Source organism: Bos javanicus, chromosome 9 (assembly GCF_032452875.1).
Source record: "Bos javanicus breed banteng chromosome 9, ARS-OSU_banteng_1.0, whole genome shotgun sequence".
Lineage (NCBI taxonomy): Eukaryota > Metazoa > Chordata > Mammalia > Artiodactyla > Bovidae > Bos > Bos javanicus.
The window spans coordinates 27,801,124-27,822,926 of NC_083876.1; the positions used below are offsets into that span (position 1 = coordinate 27,801,124).

General features: G+C 38.1%; 1 protein-coding gene across 50 annotated transcripts in view; it reads left to right on the top strand.

The window, feature by feature from the left end:
• TRDN (triadin) overlaps window positions 1-21,803 on the top strand; it is a 415,136-nt gene that overhangs the window by 69,114 nt on the left and 324,219 nt on the right. For 49 of the 50 annotated variants that reach the window (XM_061427397.1, XM_061427384.1, XM_061427395.1 and 46 more), the window contains exons 3-4: window positions 13,601-13,765; window positions 14,798-14,830. The exons of the other annotated variant lie outside the window; for it this stretch is intronic. In XM_061427397.1, the coding sequence (XP_061283381.1) occupies window positions 13,601-13,765; window positions 14,798-14,830 (198 nt within the window). The remainder of the gene's footprint in view (window positions 1-13,600; window positions 13,766-14,797; window positions 14,831-21,803) is intronic. 50 annotated transcript variants of the gene reach the window in all.

Below are 21,803 nucleotides of genomic sequence, written 5' to 3' on the forward strand. Positions count from 1 at the left end.
AGTTTACTTTCTGCCATAATGGCAGTGTAATCTATGTATCTGAGGTTATTGATATTTTTCCCGGCAGTCTTGATTCCAGCTTGTGCTTCATCTAGCCTGGCATTTTGCATGATGTACTCTGCATATAACTTAAATAAGCAGGAGGACAATATATAGCTTTGACGTACTCCTTACGAACTCACTAAAATTGCTTGTAAATCAGGATCCTAGTTTTTCTTTGCTTTAAATGCATCTAAGTATCTACATCTGAAAGTATTTTGTTTTTTTTTTCAAAATTGTAACTCAAATGGGTTTTATTTTTTAGTATCTGATGCACTTCAGGGGCTTTGTGTTCACCCTTTATTTTTTAAATCATTCTCACTATCAGATGGAGCAGTCTGATTTTGCAATCTAATACAGGCAGTATCCAGAGCACAGAGGGAGGAGAGAGAGACAGGAAGAGGATGATGAGAGAGGTGGAAAGAGAAAGGGAGAGAAAATGATTTGGGGATATGTGGTTATCAGGAATGTTAAAAGATAAACTAAGGCAAACTCAAAATGTTAAGAATATGAGCAAAAGCTGATTCATATCGGACTGCACCAAACCACGAGTGGTTAGCAGTGCTCTGCTGACAGGACCTTGGAAAAAACTTCTATCAAAAAGTGTACTGTATGCTGTCGTGTCTGACTCTTTATGACCCCATGGACTGTAGCTAGTCAGGCTCTTCTATCCATGGGATTTCCCCAGCAGGAATACTGGAACAGGTTGCCATTTCCTACTCCAGGGGATCTTCCTAACCCAGGAATGGAACCCAGATTTCCTGCATTCCCTGCATTGTCAGGCCGATTCTCTACCACTGTACCACCTAGCAGAAATTATAAAGAATCTGCCTGCAGGGCAGGAGACCAGGGTTTGATATCTGAGTCAGGAAGATCCCCTGGAGAAGGGAAGGGCTACCCGCTCCAGTATTATTGCCTGGAGAATTCCATGGACAGAGGAGCTTGGCAGGCTGTAGTCCTTGGGATCACAGTCAGTCAGGACTGAGTGACTAACACTTTCACACCTAGAAGAAGAGGCAGAAGCAAAGGAAGGAAGTCATTTGATTGGTTGCAGCCAAAGCCTTTGCCTTATTTGGGAAGGGCTAGTTGACTCCTTTCAACTTGTTGTCCTTAGATTTGATATCTTAACCTTGAGGCATTTAAAGGCTTTAGTTTTTGTTTGCTTACAAAGGCTGCTATGGTTTTAGAACCACCTGTCTAATGGCTTTCTAACAAAGAAGTACAAGTTACTGCTTCAGGAAGATCTTGCTTTTTAAAAGGGATTATTACTCTTAAAGAAATATGTGTGTGGGAGGGTGTGGTATGATAGGAGAAGGCCACTTGAAGGTGTGTTTTCAATGTTGCTACATCTAAATGTCTCTAGGTTTAAATGACATCTCATTCCTGTACCGTCAGTCTTTGCTGTATCCCCTCTTTCCATTCTACATATGTTTATGTGTTTTCTAACTTGAAAAAACCGACAAATTTCCCTCACTTCCCTATATCCCTATTTAGCTCTAAATGCAAACCTTTTTGTTTCTGTCCCTGTGGCCAAGCCCCTCTAAGAGATAATCTGACACGATTCTATCACTCTGCTGAAATGTTTCAAATACACACTTGATTTCTAAATAAAGAAATGGAACAGATGAACAAAAGAACCAGTAGCATAGTTATCTTCATCTCAGTTAAATCTTGTAGTACTAGAACCGTTGACTGACACTTGCTTATTAAAAACATGACCTCTTATGATTTTTATTCTTTTCCAATTGTTTTTTATTTTATTTTTATTTAAATGTATTATTTTTTTATTGTATCGGAGAAGGCAATGGCACCCCACTCCAGTACTCTTTCCTGGAAAATCCCATGGATGGAGGAGCCTGGTAGGCTGAAGACCATGGGGTCGCTAAGGGTTGGACACGACTGAGCGACTTCCCTTTCACTTTTCACTTTCATGCATTGGAGAAGGAAATGACAACCTACTCCAGTGTTCTTGCCTGGAGAATCCCAGGGACGGGGAGCCTGGTGGGCTGCCGTCTATGGGGTCGCACAGAGTCGGACACGACTGAAGCGACTTAGCAGCAGCAGCAGCAGCTTCTTTCCCCTGTTAGACAATACCACCTTATTCCATTGCTGTGATGACTTTGAGTTTCCCATACAAGTGATGAGTAAGTTGCCATCATATTTAGCTTGCTTATCTTTAATATATGACTTTCAGTCTAATAACAGGATCAGCCCTTCCTTAAAATGGTCAGATAATTAGATTAAAGGCCAAAAACAGTGATGCAGTTCTAAACAATTAAAGCATCCAAGATAAGTTTTAAGAAATACATTCTTCCCACCATGGGAGTAGGTAAGTGATTTTTATTTTGAAAAAAAAAAAGAGCTCATCAGTGTTTTTATTTTCCTCTTAATTGACCTACTTGCTCAGAAGTTTGCTTATAACTGACCTTCACACATAATAACTTCCCAGTTCACATCTTTGTCCCTAATCACTCTCCAATTTTAGAAAGATAGTCGGAGCATCAAACTCAAAATTCCTCACTGGGCTGATTGTATTTCTTTCTAGGCCTGCCTCCTAGATTCCAAATCCAGTTTCCTGTTTCTTTAATTAGAATCATGAGACTCCTCACCCTCTTTCCCCACTACTCTTTCAAAAAGCGATCAAAAAGAATTGTTTGTACTTTCTAAATGTCTCTTGATTCTGCTTACTCTGACCTTGTCTCTATAACTCCTGCCTTAGTTTCCCCCAGATAGTTAGAGGAGCCTCATATTTTCTCTTTGCCTCTAATCTTACCTCTGCCTCCTTGCTCATTCTTTGGCCAAACTACTGCAAATTGCAAATCTCATTTTATTATTCCCCTGTTTATAATTTTAGATGTATTCCTTTACATATAAGTATGTATGTGAAAGAAATACATGAAATAATGAAAGGATAAGTCAAAATTAACAAAATTAGGTAGCTGTCAAAAGAAGAAGACACTACAGCAAGTGATCAGAATAGCAACACAATTTTCTCTTTCTTTCTTTTTAAAATATTTATTTATTTATCTATTTGTCTACGACGCCGGGTCTGAGTGCAGCACTCCAGATCCTCAGTCTTAGTTGCGGCATGTGGGATCTAAAGGATTCAATCTGGGGCCCCTGCATTAGGAGCACAGAGTCTTGGCCACTGGACCAGCAGGGAAGTCCCCCAATTTTCTTAAGATGTGCTCTTAAATGGATTTTGACTTTGAGAACTCATAAATGTCTTTTTATATTTTAAATAATTTAAATAAGCCCCAAAATCTGAAAACACACTGAAGCAAATGAATCTAGCTATATATGAAGTTATTGGTATAACCAAAGAAAAGAATTACTTCAAATAACTTTAAAACATACAATTCAGACTCTCTGTCCTTATTGTGGTATAGTTCAAGTACAAAAAGAAACGAAAAGAGATCTGAAACTCCATTCACTGCTTTTATTGTTATTAGTAGTATTGATGTCATTTTATTTGAAATTCTTATTGGTATACTGTAGAAAAAATGAAGTAATTAATTCAATTGATATTATTAAGAAATAATATTTTCAACAGAAGAGAAGTGTATCATAGTTGAAAAGGTGGGTGAAAATTCCAGATTTTACTTGGAAATATCAGTGTAAACACATACCTTTTTTGAAATTTAATATTTCTTGCCACAACAATCCAACTCAATGAGCACCGCTGCTAAGTCGCTTCAGTCGTGTTCGACTCTGTGCGACCCCATGGACAGCAGCCCACCAGGCTCCCCCGTCCCTGGGATTCTCCAGGCAAGAACACTGGAGTGGGTTGTCATTTCCTCCTCCAATGCATGAAAGTCAAAAGTGAAAGTGAAGTCTCTCAGTCGTGTCCGACTCTTAGCGACCCCATGGACTGCAGCCTACCAGATTCCTCCATCCATGGGATTTTCCAGGCAAGAGTACTGGAGTGGGGTGCCATTGCCTTCTCCGAGTGGGGTGCCGTTGCCTTCTCTGCAATGAGCACCGCTGATGATCAAATTTTAGTCTCAAAATACTATTTCCCAATAAAAAGAACCATGACTCCTTCAAGAAGTAGCTGATTCCAGACTTTGGCAAAAGAAAGATAAAAACATACTTTGGACATTTTTTGACCTCAAACAAAAAACAATCAGACAAATGATGGAAAAGACATGTTTATTGAAGTATTTATGGATCTTGGATTTAGAATTTAAGCATCTAAGATTTGCTTTAAAATATTTAGTAAGCCAGAAAAAAGAAAAGGGTGGGAGAGAAGAAATATATAACTGTGAAAATGTTGATAATTATTGATGCTAGGTGTGGTGAATTTGTATTGAGTCCCTTTGGCTAAGATAAGACTGTGTCTTCCAGAATTCCCTCGTCTGCAGAGTTGTGGGCTTGTGTGAGCCCGAAGAATCATTGTGCGGGAGACTCGGGAGGCAGAGGCAAGCAGGACCAGGAAGGTCACTGCAGCTGACCAGGTGCAGCTGCACACGTCTGTTGTCCCTGATCCCTCGGCTCACCTTGTTGGCGTGGTGACAAACGGCCCCTCCTGCAGCAGCCCCAGCTCCTGCCAGAGCCTCCTTTTGGCATCGTCAGTCCTGCCTGAGGTGCATAGTTAGCTCCATGAGAAGCGTGAGAGCTTCTCCTTTTTGAAGAGGGAGGCTTGGAGGTCATACGACCGATGCGGTTTCCATTGTATCCATTCCATTCCAATGTATTTCCATTGTATTGCGGTATCTCAGCCTTCCCAGGCTCCAGATTCCACTGCCTCCTTCACTTTTCACCCATTTTTTGTTCCCAAGTGCCTGTTGTTCCCTCTTCAGCCCCCAGCACCACAGGCACTAGTAAAAATCATTCTTAGTGTGGCGACCATTAGAAGTACCATAGGAATTTTATGAGTCCAGCTTTTTATATCACCATATTCTGAGGGTTATTCATTGAGGGTGAGGATAAAAGATTATAGGGAATTTCAACCTCTCTATGTGATCTGTGTTAAAAATCTATTGGAAGGAAAATCTATACAAGAGACACTTGATTTTGAAGTTAAATTATTTATGTAATTCAGGGCAGGAGATTACATACAACTTTTCAAAATGTTTTTATAGTTTTAAAATACAACATCTGTTATTGAGTATGGCATTGTCGTGGTACTCATTTGTAAAAGACATCATTTAAACATATCAAAATGAGATTTCATCATATACTTTTCTCTGCAAAAACATCTGAAAGATGCTGTATAGAAGCATCTCACAAATTACTCATGACTTAATTGTGTTCCTGCATGCTAAGTCACTTTAGTCATGTCCAACTCTGTGTGACCGTATGGACTGTAGCCCACAAGGCTCCTCTGTCCATAGGATTCTCCAGACAAGAATACTGGAGTGGGTTGTCATGCCTTCCTCCAGGGAATCTTCCTCACTCAGGGATCAAACCCAGGTCTCTTACGTCTCTTATGGTAGGTGGGTTCTCTATCAGCAGTGCCAACCCTGAGTTCCTTCTCAGAAAGGAACTGATCTAATATTTATATTTTTTGCTTAATGACAAAATGTAAATTAATACAAAAATCATTTTAACCTATATTTTCAATTTCAAAGAAATATTGCAACATAGATTAAATTTCATATTTTTGTCCATGTGAGAATCTGTTACTTAATCCAAAGCATGTACTACAATAGCTGAATTTAATTTTCTTTGGCCTCCACTCCATTTTATTATTATTTTTACCTTTGCTTCTTTCAAACCCTTATCAGTCATATCCACTCCTATTAACTCTTCACTGTAAATCATTTTGAAGTGCTACTATAAGTGGTTTTAAAGACAGGATATTAAAAAATGGCCTCTCAAAATATTTCTTGGATAGAAAAGCTATTTTTAGAAAAGCTATTTTAGGGCCACAATTTTTCACTATGTTGGGTACAACAAAGTAGCTTACTGGATACCAAAATATCATGTGTTATCTCTAGAACTGAAGCAGTCTTACAAATATATAGTTATTTGCTGAATTTTTCAAGAGAAAGTAATGGGAAAATTTTGTAATTCCAATTAGTGTAAGTTTGACAAACTTCATTTGCGAGGATGTAAATACAGTTTAGAGGTTAAATATGAAGGAATAATGTTGCTGTATCAAACATTTCTTGAATTCTTGACCTCCTTGGATGTATTACTTCTCATTTCTCGTATTGGCATTATCTTCAATTTGAAATGAAATAGAGACTATGAAAACAATAAACTTGCAGGAGAAAAAAGGAATGCAAAAGACTGTCAGAGCTTGAATGGGTCTCCATTGTGATGATAACAGCTAAAGATGACAGTTCTGACATGATTGAGTTTAGCCAGATATATTCAAGGCTGTTGGTCTAACCTGTGAGAAATTGGAAGTTACTTCACACTGGACCTAGAACACTTACAATGTAATGTCTTGCGTAATCATCACTTTGATGAAGACAGTGACCTTTCTGCTGCTGTTTAGTCACTCGTGTTTAGTCATGTCTTAATCTTTGTGACCCCATGGGCCATGGCCCACCAGGCTCCTCTGTCCATGGACTTCTCCAGGCAAGAATACTGGAGTGGGTTGCTATTCCCTTCTCCAGGGGATCTTCCTGACCCGGGGATCCAACCCAGTTCTCCTGCATTGCAGGCAGGTTCTTTACCACTGAGACACCAGGGAAGCCCAATAGCCTCTCTAGTAGATGTGAAAGTACCTGTTTTTGTTCATTATTTCTTAAATGTCTGTGCCTAGTATCAGCAATGCTGGAGACTCTGGGGCCCAAAGAGTCAGAGGGCTAGTAAACTCACTGTGAGTGCTTTTTGTTTCTAATATGTCCTGGTTAAAAATAAGCTGAATCAGAATTTTGACTTAGGAAATAGTTGACTATTCTGAATGATGTGAAATCTCAAGTCTCAACTGTTTAATAAGAATTTGTGTTTTCTCAGTTACATTTCTGCATATAAGAAGCCTGATAACACAGTGGCTGCTGCTGCTAAGTCACTTCAGTCGTGTCCGACTCTGTGTGACCCCATAGATGGCAGACAACCATTATTTTCTGACAGCATTCAGATCATTTTATCTTTTTGTCTTGTTTTTCTTCCCTGTGTTTCCCTTCCTCTACTGCTGATGGGTAGCTTGGGAATGGGAAAACACATCGATAGCTCTATTCTGCACTGGTAAAGTTCTAGGGAATTCTGTTTACCCTGAACAAAAACTCAGTACATCAAGCAAAAATTATTGTGTAATTCATAGCATATTAAATGATGCATAATTTGCTAATATTTTTCTTAACTTGGTCAAAATTTCACCAACAGAGCCTGGAGTGTTGAAACACTTAATGGCAGAAAATGAGAAGCTAGACATTTCAAATGTAATAATTTCTTTAGGTCTGGAATCACCGCTATATACTATGAAATAACACCCCTCATATATCAAAACTAGATAGCAAGCCCATAAATGGCAGCACTATGTTAATTATGGGGCTTCCCTCGAGGCTCAGCAATAAACAATCCACATGCCAATGCAGGAGGCACAGGTTTGATCCTTGGGTTGGGAAAATCCCTGGGGAAGGAAATGGCAATGCACTACACTATTCTTGCCTGGCAGATTCCACGGACAGAGGACCCTGTGGCCTACAGTCCACGGGTTGCAAAAAGCTGGATGCCACTTTGTAACTAAACAACAGCAACGTTAATTATATTACGTTTAAGATATTTCATGTAATAAATGCAAAATAATTTGTGTTAAAAGAATTTTATATTTGAGTCGGACATGACTGAGCGACTGAACTGACTGAACTGATACTAATATGTTTAAGATATACACATCAACATATATATAAGTGGAATTTTTTTTCTAACTTAGGTAGAGTTTATGACACTTAAAAAATCCTTGGCTCAGAGTAGATCCAAATATTTGGATGTGAATATTTTCTGGGAGATAAGAGGCAAGCACTGGTTGTTTCCTGAGTCCTGATGAAAGCAGTGTTTGGATTTCACAGGCTCTGGCAATGTGGCCTTGAGGACTTAGGGACTAAGTGATCACAGGGTCATATTTATGGCAGTGCACACTTGTGGAGCACTGCCATGCTTCGCTGTGCTCTGGGTGTAAGTCGTTGTCCACTCTCTGTGGCCCCAGGGACTGTAGCCCGCCAGGCTCCTCTGTCCATGGGATTTTCCAGTCAAGACCAGTGGGGTGCATTGCCATCTCCTACTCCAGAGGATCTTTGCAAGCCAGGACGTGAACCTGTGTCTCCTGCATTTCCTGCATTGGCAGGCAGATTCTTAACCACTGAGCCACCTGGGAAGCCCAGACTACCATATGTGTGAGTTAGATGATTCTGAAAATTCAGTCAGTTCAGTTCAGTTCAGTCACTCAGTCGTGTCGCAAAGAGACACAACCCCACGAACCGCAGCATGCCAGGCCTCCCTGTCCATCACCAGCTCCCGGAGTCCACCCAAACCCATGTCCATCGAGTCGATGATGCCATCCAGCCATCTCATCCCGTCGTCCCCTTCTCCTCCTGGCCTCAATCCCTCCCAGCATCAGGGTCTTTTCCAACGAGTCAGCTCTTTTCATCAGGTGGCCAAAGTATTGAAGTTTCAGCTTCAGCATCAGTCCTTCCAGTGAACACCCAGAACTGATCTCCTTTAGAATGGACTAGTTGGATCTCCTTGAAATTGAATTAATAATTATCTAACACTTGCTACATCTTTTACTTTATTGTAGGTGCTTTACACCTGAAGAGTTTATGTATAGTAAGGTTGAATGAAGCTCAATAAATAGCATCTGGCAGACACTTATGGGCAGAGAGTCAGAAGATGCCTACAAGCCTGGTTCTCTGGCCATCCTGTGGAGTGGCTCAGAGATACACTATTGCTCTTTCCTTCTTTAAGGAATGCAAGAGGTCAGCCTTATAGTTGGAGGGGTCACTCCTTTGGGAATGGATACCATGCAGTCAGAACTAAGGTCCCAAACACCCCAGGGGCTACTGGAAATGACAGTTGTGCAACATTTGGAGACCTTGAGAAAGATGAGATCATACACAGTGCCTGCTGCTGAGCGGAGGAGAAGCCACTAGGCCCAGATAGCAAACTGGGAAGAGCCCTTGGGTCATTCAGAATTCAAAGGCAATCTTGCTTCTCCCACAGTGACATTGATTAATTACCAGGCACTTTCCGACGTGCTTTGAATATATTATCTCATGTAATACTGATGTCAGCCTTGTGAAGTATTGGTACCCTTATTGTCATTTTTCATTCTAGCCAACTGAAGCACAGAGTACTTTGGTTTTGTATCATACTGTATAATACTGTTTGCCAGAACTGGACTTATTATAAATTGAGGTATGAGAAGGCTGAATATAAAGACAACAGGCATAAAGGGTTGAGGTCTTAGTTTAGACCAGTGACTTCAGAAAAGGAGACATATCAATGAATTTTATAGATACGGCAGAAGTTAATTTTCTCAACACCACACAGCATGCAGGTGGCGTAAACACTAGGACTAAGTCAGATGAATAAAGCACTCACTCTGGTTGCCAAATTTAAGAGGCGCCAAACAACTCAGTAGTTAAGATGCCAGTATTTTAATACATCTCTAATACCTAAAAACTAATGCAAAAATTTGGGATGAACAAAATTGTAAATAAAGACAGAAGCATTATTACTGATTTTTCCTTTTGTCTCTGTCTTCATTATTGCACAGTTTAGTACTAGATAGGAGAGCTGAACTTGAACACTATCATTCTGAACTCAGAGCCCATGCTTGTAAATGTTGTCATTTGCTGATGCTTCTCAAGATTTGAAAGATAGAGAAGAGCCAATTATATGTAAGACTGATGGTCAAAGATAATGATGAAACCACAAACTTTGTTCTTTAGGAGTAAGGCAGAGAAGATGACTAATTTAATTTCCTGTGTATGTTCTCATTTAGAAATGAAGTATCAATATAGTTTGGCTTCAAAGACACTGGATGAATAAAAATCTTATTTAACTTAAAACCTTTCCTTGACTCTCTTGCATCTCTTGGCACTCTTTTATCAGTGCCAAGAATCCAATTACTGATTATAAGGAGCTTTGCATTCAGTGGTATGTTTTTCTGTAAGAAACATAAGAGACAATTAAGAGTGAGTTGAATATTGAGAAACATTTCTTATCTCATATAACAGAAGCTCAGGAAGTATTCCAGGGTCTCAGTGCTTCAGCAATGTCTTGCTGAGATGTTGGATGAAATACATCATACTCTGGAACCAGTTTTGAATTCACATCTTTGTTTGTTTTTTTGGTAGCAGTATTGTGTAGTAGTTGAGTCATGATCTGGAGAGAGCAAAATCTGGTTCCATTACTGACTAGCTATGTAGCCTTAGGCATCTTATTTACATTTCCTCTGTCTCAATTTTGTCTTTAAAATAGAGATGCCTACCTCACTGAGTTTTTGAAAGGAAAACGTGAGTTAATATACATTTAAGTTCTTACTGACAGGTAATATACACCCTAAAAGTGTTGGCTACTACCATTTTTATGATGATATTTTTTATAGTGTATGTAATTTAACTCATGGAAACATGAGAGGTAGGAAAGTATGATTAAAAAAGAAGGCATCTATAAAAGGTTTAGTTGCATTGTATAATATTATTCCCACTGATGTAATTTGGATGTGATGTCTGAGAGAGGAAATCAGAATTAACATGAGGACTGCTATCTTTTTTGAGATATATCTGTCCCTATATGTTTTTAAAGTTGTTGTTCATTTGACTGAAAATCAGAAGCTGGTCTCAAGCCAGCATTTTTTTAATAAAAATAACGCAGTTTGATGATTTTAGAACCATACAATATGCATGTCTGCAAAGTATACATATATATATATATAGAGAGAGAGAGATACAGTGCATTTAAGCATAAGGATAATTAAACTATCTATTTTGTTGGATTTTATTGTTAAGTTCCTCAGTGAACACTTAGAAAGAAGAGGAATGGGGAAATGGTCTCAATCTATTCAAATCATAAAAATCCCATTTGCAATATTCTTCCATTAGATATAAAATATACTGCTGCTAAAAATGCCTTTAATGGTGCCAGGACAATCCAGTTTCTTACATATAGTTCTTTTAAAATTCTCAATTGCAATTATAAAATTCCATTTCCTTTCTCTAAGGTTTAGTCTCACCTTTCAGACTACCATATCTTATTCACATGAAACTCTCCAGAATGCAGTGAAATAAGGTCCGAAGAGTAAAGTTATACTGTCACTGATTCATGGAGGTACATTTCCTTGGGACCAGTTGTAACTTGGCATCCCTGTGATGGGCTGTGAATCCTCTGAAACAGAACATAAAATTAAAATTTTGCTCAGAAATCTCCTCTCTCATATTATTTCCCCTCTCTATGGGATCTTACCCATCAGCATAAAAATAGAATATTCTTCCCTCTTGAACAATACAAACAATGGAAACCCCACTATGGTTCCAGTCCTTCAACTATTGCCCAATCTCTGTCATTTACTTTACAGTAAAATATATTTATTATCTGTAAGTTCTTCCCATTTGGTCTTGAATGTATTTCACTGAAATTGCCCTTTGAAGGTTGCCAGTGACATCCTCATCATTAAGTCTAAAGTTCTATTCTAAGTCTTTGTCTTTCTTGACTTATCAGCAACATTTGCCAACTGCTCACTTTATCCTCACTGAAACAATTTCTTGACTTGATCTCTAGTACATTATACTTTCTGTTTTTCTTTCCTCTCAATTAATCTGTCTCTGTGTGTCTCTTTGTCTCTGTCTGTCTCTCATCTCTCCTTCTCATAATTCATTGATGATTTTTCCTCATCTCTCTGATTTGCCTATCTTCTAAATGTTGGACTGTTCCTAGTTCCACTTCCTTAGTGATCACATAGCTTTGAGTTCTTTCTAGTCTCTGTTGAACTTCCAAGTTTCCATCTTCAACTAGAACTTCATTTTTGTAGATCATATTAAACTACACAAATGTCTACATCTCTACCTAAAGACCAGTCGACAACTCAAATTTAACAAGTTTAAAAATTAGCTACTTAAATACTCTGCCCAACAAACCCTGTTTCTCTCTGCTAAGTTGCTTCAGTCGTGTCCGACTCTGTGCGACCCTATGGACAGCAGCCCACTAGGCTCCTCTGTCCCTGGGATTCTCCAGTTCTCCCCATTTCGGTAAATAGTAGTTCCATTCTTCCAGTTTCTCAATCCAAAAGCCTTGAAGTTATTCCATACCTCTCTCTTTCTCTCACATCCAGCAGCCCATACTGTCAGTCTGTGCCATCAATTCTGTCTTTTAAGTACATTCAGAATCCAATCACACCTCATCACACACAGTTATCACCTTCTGTATGGGTGATATAAGATCACCATCTTCTTCCTCTTGGATTATAGATCGTTTCACTTGGCTCCTTACTTATCTTCCTGTTTCCAACCTGGCATTCTTTCAATCCTCAATGTGGCAAATGAAGTTATATAAATCAAATCACTTTTTCCTCTGCTCAAACCTTCCAATGATTTCCTATCTTAATCAGAGTAAAAGCTTCATTTTGGCATACTTAACCTTTAGATAGTATAAAATGTTGATATAATTCTAGTCTCTTAAGATATCAAAGGAAGAGAATCCCTGAAAACTTAAGTAGTTTTTTAAATTAAGAAAAAACATAAATCTAAAAGTTAATTACAGATTGTTGAAAAATCAGATGCAACTCAGACCATATTTCTGGCTAGATCACATTTTCAATCAGATCTTAAAGGCTACCCTTACTCCTTCCGAGCAATTTTCATGTAGCTAGAATGAGAATAACAACATGTTGGAAACCTGTAATATGTCTATTTACTTGCTTGCATTTTTATTATTTAATCTTTCATTTTACAAACAGTTTATACCCCCTTAGGATATAAGAAAGGGAAGATTTACAGACTTCAGTTTTTTCCTAATACTATCCACTGAAGTTACTAGAAGTTCAAATGCTTTTTTTTTATTTTTAGGTACTGGGATATCTAACAAAGATAAAACAATTGAATCTAGCTGGAATTTGATATGATTACCACCTTGACGATTCTAGATATTTCCTGATGTATCACAAATCATAATAAATGGACCTCTCAGTTTTACTTTAGTCACAGCTATCTTAGTCAACTCAGAACTTACTGTTTGTCTAAAAATTTACAGAGGCATTTTTCCCTGATGCTTTCCAGTACAATATAGACCAACAATGATTTCTTCTGTTCCAGAACATCTGTAACTCAGGATTGCTACAATTTGGATAACATAATACACATTACTTTAATTTATTCTTAATTTTTCCCTGTGCTGAATGCTTACTTGGATTGTAAACTTCTCAAGGGTAACCCTACAGTGTTTGGTACCAGATGTACCCAATAACTTCTCTTTTTAATTGAACACACATGTATACTACCACAAAAATTAATTTCTCTTTATGAGCAAAAGAACTATTGCCAAGCAATATTTAAATTAATGAAATTGACATATTTATTGTGTTAAAAGAATAAATCAGGAAAAGCAGCTTTTCTTGGTTTCTTTGGGAATATTTGCAAAGCTTTTCTTTGTTTTTAATTACTTTTAGCAAGCTCTATTTCCAAGATTGGCTCAGATCCTCTAAAACTTGTACATGATGCTGTGGAGGAAACCACGGACTGGGTCTATGGCTTCTTTTCTTTGCTGTCTGACATCATCTCATCCGAGGGTGATGAAGAAGATGATGATGATGGAGAGGAGGACACTGATAAAGGTACAAAGAGCACAGAGACATCCAACTGCTGGGACTGCTATTTGATATGTATAATAATAGTTAGCTTAAGTTTCTGCACAAATGTGCACTTAGGTCAAGCTAAACCAAAATGAACACATTTATGAGTGCAAACAGCCTATCAACAGGCTGCCAAACTCAGTAAATTGGTCTTTATATGGCTTTCAACTTATAGATTATCTGCCATTATGGCAAAGATGTCAAAATTAAATGCTATATTAGAGTAGTACAGAGAGATTTATTAAGCAAACCACAATAGAAAACCACAATAGAAACTCACATTTATATGCTTTTTCAGGAAAGAAATAGTTACTATTTCCCAAGTTTGAAATAACAATAGTAAGACTAAATATACATACATATATATATATATATATGTTATACATATAATTTGTATTCATAAATAGCAGAAAGCAATCCTACTAAAATCACGATGAAAGTAAATTGATTGAAACAAATGGAGGTAAATGTCACAGCAATTATGCAACTAACCTATTTACTCTCTGTTATATATGAATGAACAAAAGGAAATAACAAACTTAAACCACATGTAAACTTCTGTTGAGTGGATGTGAAAAGAACAAGCATTGTGATTCTGCCTTTTAGATGACATTTTTAAGATCAGCTTTGCTCATCAGAACTTACATATTCAGCCTTTATTATTTTAGCCCTTTCTATGACTTTGTCTAAATTTGTATTTGTTTGGCCTCTGTCAGAGGTTGAGATGAACAGCAGAGAACTGAAATGAACATGATATACAAACCATAATGTATAATTTGGATAACTGCCACAATTTTATTGAACTCATAAAAGTGAAACTATCTTAAATAAATGTACATAGGCAAAGTTTATATTAAAGCTTGGAATTTGGAAGGCAAAGTAATATATAGATTACTATTATCAAAATTAATAGATGTTTTATAAAAGAATGAACAAAAGAAAATGGGAAAATTGAGAGGCAATTTTATGCTCTGCTGAAAGTTTTTCTAATTTACTGTTTTTGTCTTCATTTAGGAGAAATAGAGGAGCCTCCCTTGAAAAAAAAAGGTTAGTTGTTTCACCTCTGCAAAAAAAGTATTTTTTATGGTAATGTTGATTTTTACCATGACTCAAATAGATTTTACTTTGTTGTGGACTTAATTTGTTTTTTTTTTCTTTTTCTTCAGTTATTATCAGTATTTTATTCAATTTTAGAGGATGACTGTTGGACAATGTGGCTGATATAATGTGGAGGAGAATATCTTGGAGGCAGTATATATCATGTGTTCTCACAAAGCAATTGAGTCATCTGAGTGTGGTTTGATGTGGTTCACAGGGATCCCTTTAAGGAATAATCAAGGTCTTCAGTCACTGAATGGAATGGTCACAAATCCAAAAGATGGGAGCAATATGACTGGGAAAGGGAGTTAGAACCATGAAGAAAAAGACTCAGAGATTTTACAGGAAGGGGTAGGAATTATGTCTAGAAGGCAAAGTATATTATCCTGAGATTTATTTTGTATGAGAGAGAAGCATAGAAATCACTCTTAATGCAACTAGTTATTGGTCCACATAACTAATTGGAGAAGGCAATGGCACCCCACTCCAGTACTCTTGCCTGGTAAATCCCATGGACAGAGGAGCCTGGTAGGCTGCAGTCCATGGGGTCGCTAAGAGTCGGACACGACTGAGCGACTTCACTTTCACTTTTCACTTTCATGCATTGGAGAAGGAAATGGCAACCCACTCCAGTGTTCTTGCCTGGAGAATCCCAGGGACGGGGGAGCCTGGTGGGCTGCCATCTCTGGGATCGCACAGAGTCGAACATGACTGAAGCGACTTAGCAGCAGCAGTAGCAGCAACAGATCATGATCACCTCACTGTTTGGAATAAAATCTGCTTAGTGTATGTATGTTAATTTGGAAAATTTGAATTTATAACTTGTCCAATAAATGATAAATTAAGTAGTGAAACTCAAATGTGGGAATGCCATCTAGAAATGAAAGTGTTTATGAAGCTATTGAGAGGAGAAAGGATGGGTTTCCCTATTCACAAATCCATGATGAGAACCCAAGAACTCAGACTTTGTCATCAAATCTGGGTTTAGAGACTCTAGATTAGTTTATAAACTTCTTGGGATAAAAAGTAAAGTCTTTTTATAGCTGATCTCCAATGGATAGTGCACAGAACATAGTCAAAGTTTAATATAATGAGTTACTAATCATAGTATGGAAATTACAGTTTATGTATATATTTAGTCTATTTAGTTGTGGAAAAGAGGAGGATAAATATTTTCCTACTTATAAATTAAATTCTATGAGAGGCAGTGCAGAAGATGGTGGAGGAGTAGGACGGGGAGAACACTTTCTCCCCCACAAATTCATCAAAAGAACATTTAAACGCCGAGTACATTCCACAAAACAACTTCTGAATGCCGGCAGAGGACATCAGGCACCCAGAAAAACAACCCATTGTCTTCGAAAGGAGGTAGGAAAAAATATAAAAGACAAAAAAGAGACAAAAGAGGGAGGGATGGAGCTCCGTCCCAGGAAGGGAGTCTTAAAAAGAGAGAAGTTTCCAAACACCAGGAAACATTCTCACTGCCGAGTCTGTGCCGAGCCTTGGAAGCACAGAGAGCAACATAACAGGGAGGAAAAATAAATAAACAATTAAAACCCACAGAGTACGAGCCCTATGGTAACTCACCCAGCGGAGAAGCAGCGCAGACGCTTGCATCCTCCATTAGCAAGTGGGGGCTTGGCAGGGAGGCTCGGCGCAGGCTGCATCACTTAGAGTAAGGATCTGGCCTGAATACCCCGAGCACTACCTGAGCGAAATAATTTGGGCTAGCAAACCAGACTGTGGGATATCTACCACTCGAAAAGCCAGGCCTAACCTAAGACACTGCCAGGCCCGCACATGGAACAAAGGACTATACAGAGATAGCCAGCTGCAGACCATCCCCCTTCAGTGACAGGCAGCCAGAGCCGGAAGGGGGCAATCACAGCCCCAGAGAGACATTATCTACAAAACTGTAAGCAGGATTCTTTGCTAACTAAAACTTCCTGGGGTTCTGGACAGTCAACATCTGCCTGAGAAGGTGCGCCAGTTGTACACCCAGATAACCGAGTGGCGGGGAGGCGATAAGTCGCAGCAATCGCGCTCACCAAACACCTTATCATTATATGTCTTGTCTTTCTTGTCTGAGCTGCTCGGACCTGGGAAGGGCACAAAACGCAGGCCCAACCGAGTCTGTACGTCTGAGGACTACCTGAGTGCCTGAACCTGAGCAGCTTACACCTGGGAGGTGCAGGCAGCCCAGGGCCAGCCACGGATGGTTTCTGGCAGAGCAATCTAGAGCCTGAGCAGCGTGGGCAGGGAGGCTACATGCGCCGTGAGCCGGGGCAGGCCCAGTGTGGCTGAGGCACTGCGAGCACACGCCAGTCTTATTTATTTGCAGTGTCCCTCCCTCCCCACAGCACGACTGAACAAGTGAGCCTTAAAAAAAAAAAAAAAAAAAAAGGTGTCCACCACTGTCCCCTTTGTATGAGGGTGGAAATCAGACACTGAAGAGACCAGCAAACAGAAGACGCTATAACAGAGGGAACCTCCTTGGAAGCGACGGGCAATAGATTAAAACCCCATGGTTAGTACCAACTACATAGGAAGGGGCCTGTAGATCTTGAGAAATATAAGCCAGAACAAGGAACTAGCCGAAAATGAACTGAACCCACAATACCCACAACAACATCAGAGAAAGTCCTATATATATTTTTACTATTTTTACGATCATTCTTTCTTTCTTTTTTTTTAATTTTTAAAAAAATTTTAAGTCCTCTATTACTCCTTTAATTTTCACTTTTATAACCTGCTATTACTTTGCAAAAAAAAAAAAGACACTTTTTCTTTTAAAAAACCAATCTTCATATATATATATTTTTATAACTTTTGTGACCTTGTTTTTTTTTTTCTTCTTTTCTTTAACATTGTATTTTTGAAATTCCAAACTCTGCTCTAGTTTTTTAATTTTAGCTTTTTGGTATTTGTTATCAATTTTATATCTATATTTTTTTTATAACTTTTGTGACTTTTTTTTTTCTTTCTCTCTTTGTTTCTCTTCATCTTTTCTTTAACATTGTATTCCTGAAATTCCAAACTCTACTCTAGATTTTTAATTTATGCTTTTTGGTATTTGTTATCAATTTTGTACCTATATCTTCTTTATAATTTTTGTGACTTTGTTTGTTTTTGCTTTTATTTTTTTCTCTTTTTCTTCTTCTTTTCTTTAACATGGTATTTTTGAAATTCCAAACTCTACTCTAGATTTTTTAACTTTTACTTTTTGGTATTTGTTATCAATTTTGTACCTATATTTTCTTTATAATTTTTGTGACTTTTTTTTTTTCTTTTTCTCTGTTTCTTTTCCTTGTCTTTTCTTTAACATTGTATTTTTGAAATTCCAAACTCTACTCTAGATTTTTAATTTTTGCTTTTAGATATTTGTTACCAATTTTGTACGTTTAAGAACCCAATCTTCAGTACCCATTTTTTACTAGGGAGTGAGATTACTGGCTTGACTGCTGTCTCCCCCTTCAGACTCTCATTTTTTTCCACCAGGTCGCCTGTGTCTCCTCCCTAACCCTCCTCTACTCTACCCAACTCTGTGAATTTCTGTGTGTTCCAGATGGTGGAGAATACTTAGAGAACTGAATACTGGCTGGATCTGTCTCTCTCCTTTTCATTCCCTCCTTTTATCCTCCTGGCCACCTCTGTCTCCTTCCTTCCTCTTCTCTTCTCTGTATAATCTCTGAGCGGTCCAGTTGTGGAGTGCACATAAGGAACTGATTACTGGTTAGCCCGCTCTCTCCTCTATTGATTCTACCTCATCTCATTCGGGTCACCTCTAACTCCCTCCTCCCTCTTCTCTTCTCCATGTAACGCTGTGAACCTCTCTGGGTGACCCTCACAGTGGAGAAACTTTTCATCTTTAACCTAGATGTTTTATCAATGGTGCTGTATAGAAGAAGTTTTGAGACTACTGTAAAAAAAAGACTGATAACTGGAAGCAGGAGGCCTAAGTCCAAACCCTGACTCTAGGGAACATTAATTGACAGGAGCTCATCAAATGCCTCCATACCTACACTGAAACCAAACACCACACAAGGGCCAACAAGTTCCAGGGCAAGACATACCAAGCAAATTCTCCAGCAACACAGGAACACAGCCCTGAGCTCCAATATACAGGCTGCCCAAAGTCACCCCAAAACCATAGACATCTCATAACTCATTACTGGACACTTCATTGCACTCCAGAGAGAAGTAATCCAGCTCCACCCACCAGAACACTGACACAAGCTTCCCTAACTAAGAAACCTTGACAAGCCACCTGTACAAACCCACACACAGTGAGGAAATGCCACAATAAAGAGAATTCCACAAACTGCCAGAATACAGAAAGGACACCCCAAACTCAGCAATTTAAACAAGATGACGAGACAGAGGAATACCCAGCAGATAAAGGAACAGGATAAATGCCCACCAAACCAAACGAAAGAGGAAGAGATAGGGAATCTACCTGATAAAGAATTCCGAATAATGATAGTGAAATTGATCCAAAATCTTGAAATCAAAATGGAATCACAGATAAATAGCCTGGAGACAAGGATTGAGAAGATGCAAGAAAGGTTTAACAAGGACCTGGAAGAAATAAAAAAGAGTCAATATATAATGAATAATGCAATAAATGAGATCAAAAACACTCTGGAGGCAACAAATAGTAGAATAACAGAGGCAGAAGATAAGATTAGTGAATTAGAAGATAGAATGGTAAAAATAAATGAATCAGAGAGGAAAAAAAAAAAAAACGAATTAAAAGAAATGAGGACAATCTCAGAGACCTCCAGGACAATATTAAACGCTACAACATTTGAATCATAGGGGTCCCAGAAGAAGAAGACAAAAAGAAAGACCATGAGAAAATACTTGAGGAGATAATAGTTGAAAACTTCCCTAAAATGGGGAAGGAAATAATCACTCAAGTCCAAGAAACCCAGAGAGTCCCAAACAGGATAAACCCAAGGTGAAACACCCCAAGACACATATTAATCAAATTAACAAAGACCAAACACAAAGAACAAATATTAAAAGCAGCAAGGGAAAAACAACAAATAACACACAAGGGAATTCCCATAAGGATAACAACTGATCTTTCAATAGAAACTCTCCAAGCCAGGAAGGAATGGCAAGACATACTTAAAGTGATGAAAGAAAATAACCTACAGCCCAGATTATTGTACCCAGCAAGGATCTCATTCAAATATGCAGGAGAAATCAAAAGCTTTACAGACAAGCAAAAGCTGAGAGAATTCAGCACCACCAAACCAGCTCTCCAACAAATACTAAAGGATATTCTCTAGACAGGAAACACAAAAAGGGTGTATAAATTCAAACCCAAAACAATAAAGTAAATGGCAACGGGATCATACTTATCAACAATTACTTAAACGTAAATGGGTTGAATGCCCCAACCAAAAGACAAAGACTGGCTGAATGGATACAAAAACAAGACCCCTATATATGTTGTCTACAAGAGACCCACCTCAAAACAGGGGACACATACAGACTGAAAGTGAAGGGCTGGAAAAAGATTTTCCATGCAAATAGGGACCAAAAGAAAGCAGGAGTAGCAATACTCATATCAGATAAAATAGACTTTAAAACAAAGGCTGTGAAAAGAGACAAAGAAGGTCACTACATAATGATCAAAGGATCAATCCAAGAAGAAGATATAACAATTATAAATATATATGCACCCAACATAGGAGCACCGCAATATGTAAGACAAATACTAACAAGTATGAAAGGAGAAATTAACAATAACACAATAATAGTGGGAGACTTTAATACCCCACTCACACCTATGGATAGATCAACTAAACAGAAAATTAACAAGGAAACACAAACTTTAAACAATACAATAGACCAGTTAGACCTAATTGATATCTATAGGACATTTCATCCCAAAACAATGAATTTCACCTTTTTCTCAAGTGTACACGGAAACTTTTCCAGGATAGATCACATCCTGGGCCATAAATCTAGCCTTGGTAAATTCAGAAAAATTGAAATCATTCCAAGCATCTTTTCTGACCACAATGCAGTAAGATTAGATCTCAATTATAGGAGTAAAAATATTAAAAATTACAACATATGGAGGCTGAACAACACGCTGCTGAATAACCATCAAATCACAGAAGAAATCAAAAAAGAAATCAAAATTTGCATAGAAATGAATGAAAATGAAAACACAACAACTCAAAACCTGTGGGACACTGTAAAAGCAATCCTAAGGGGAAAGTTCATAGCACTACAGGCATACCTCAAGAAACAAGAAAAGTCAAATAAATAATCTAACTCTACACCTGAAGCAACTAGAAAAGGAAGAAATGAAGAACCCCAGGGTTAGTAGAAGAAAAGAAATCATAAAAATTAGAGCAGAAATAAATGCAAAAGAAACAAAAGAGACCATAGCAAAACTCAACAAAGCCAAAAGCTGGTTCTTTGAAAGAATAAATAAAATTGACAAACCATTAGCCAGACTCATCAAGAAACAAAGGGAGAAAAATCAAATCAATAAAATTAGAAATGAAAATGGAGAGATCACAACAGACAACACAGAAATACAAAGGATCATAAGAGACTACTATCAACAATTATATGCCAATAAAATGGACAACGTGGAAGAAATGGACAAATTCTTAGAAAAGTACAACTTTCCAAAACTCGACCAGGAAGAAATAGAAAATCTTAACAGACCCATCACAAGCACGGAAATTGAAACTGTAATCAGAAATCTTCCAGCAAACAAAAGCCCAGGTCCAGACGGCTTCACAGCTGAATTCTACCAAAAATTTAGAGAAGAGCTAACACCTATCCTACTCAAACTCTTCCAGAAAATTGCAGAGGAAGGTAAACTTCCAAATTCATTCTATGAGGCCACCATCACCCTAATACCAAAACCTGACAAAGATGCCACAGAAAA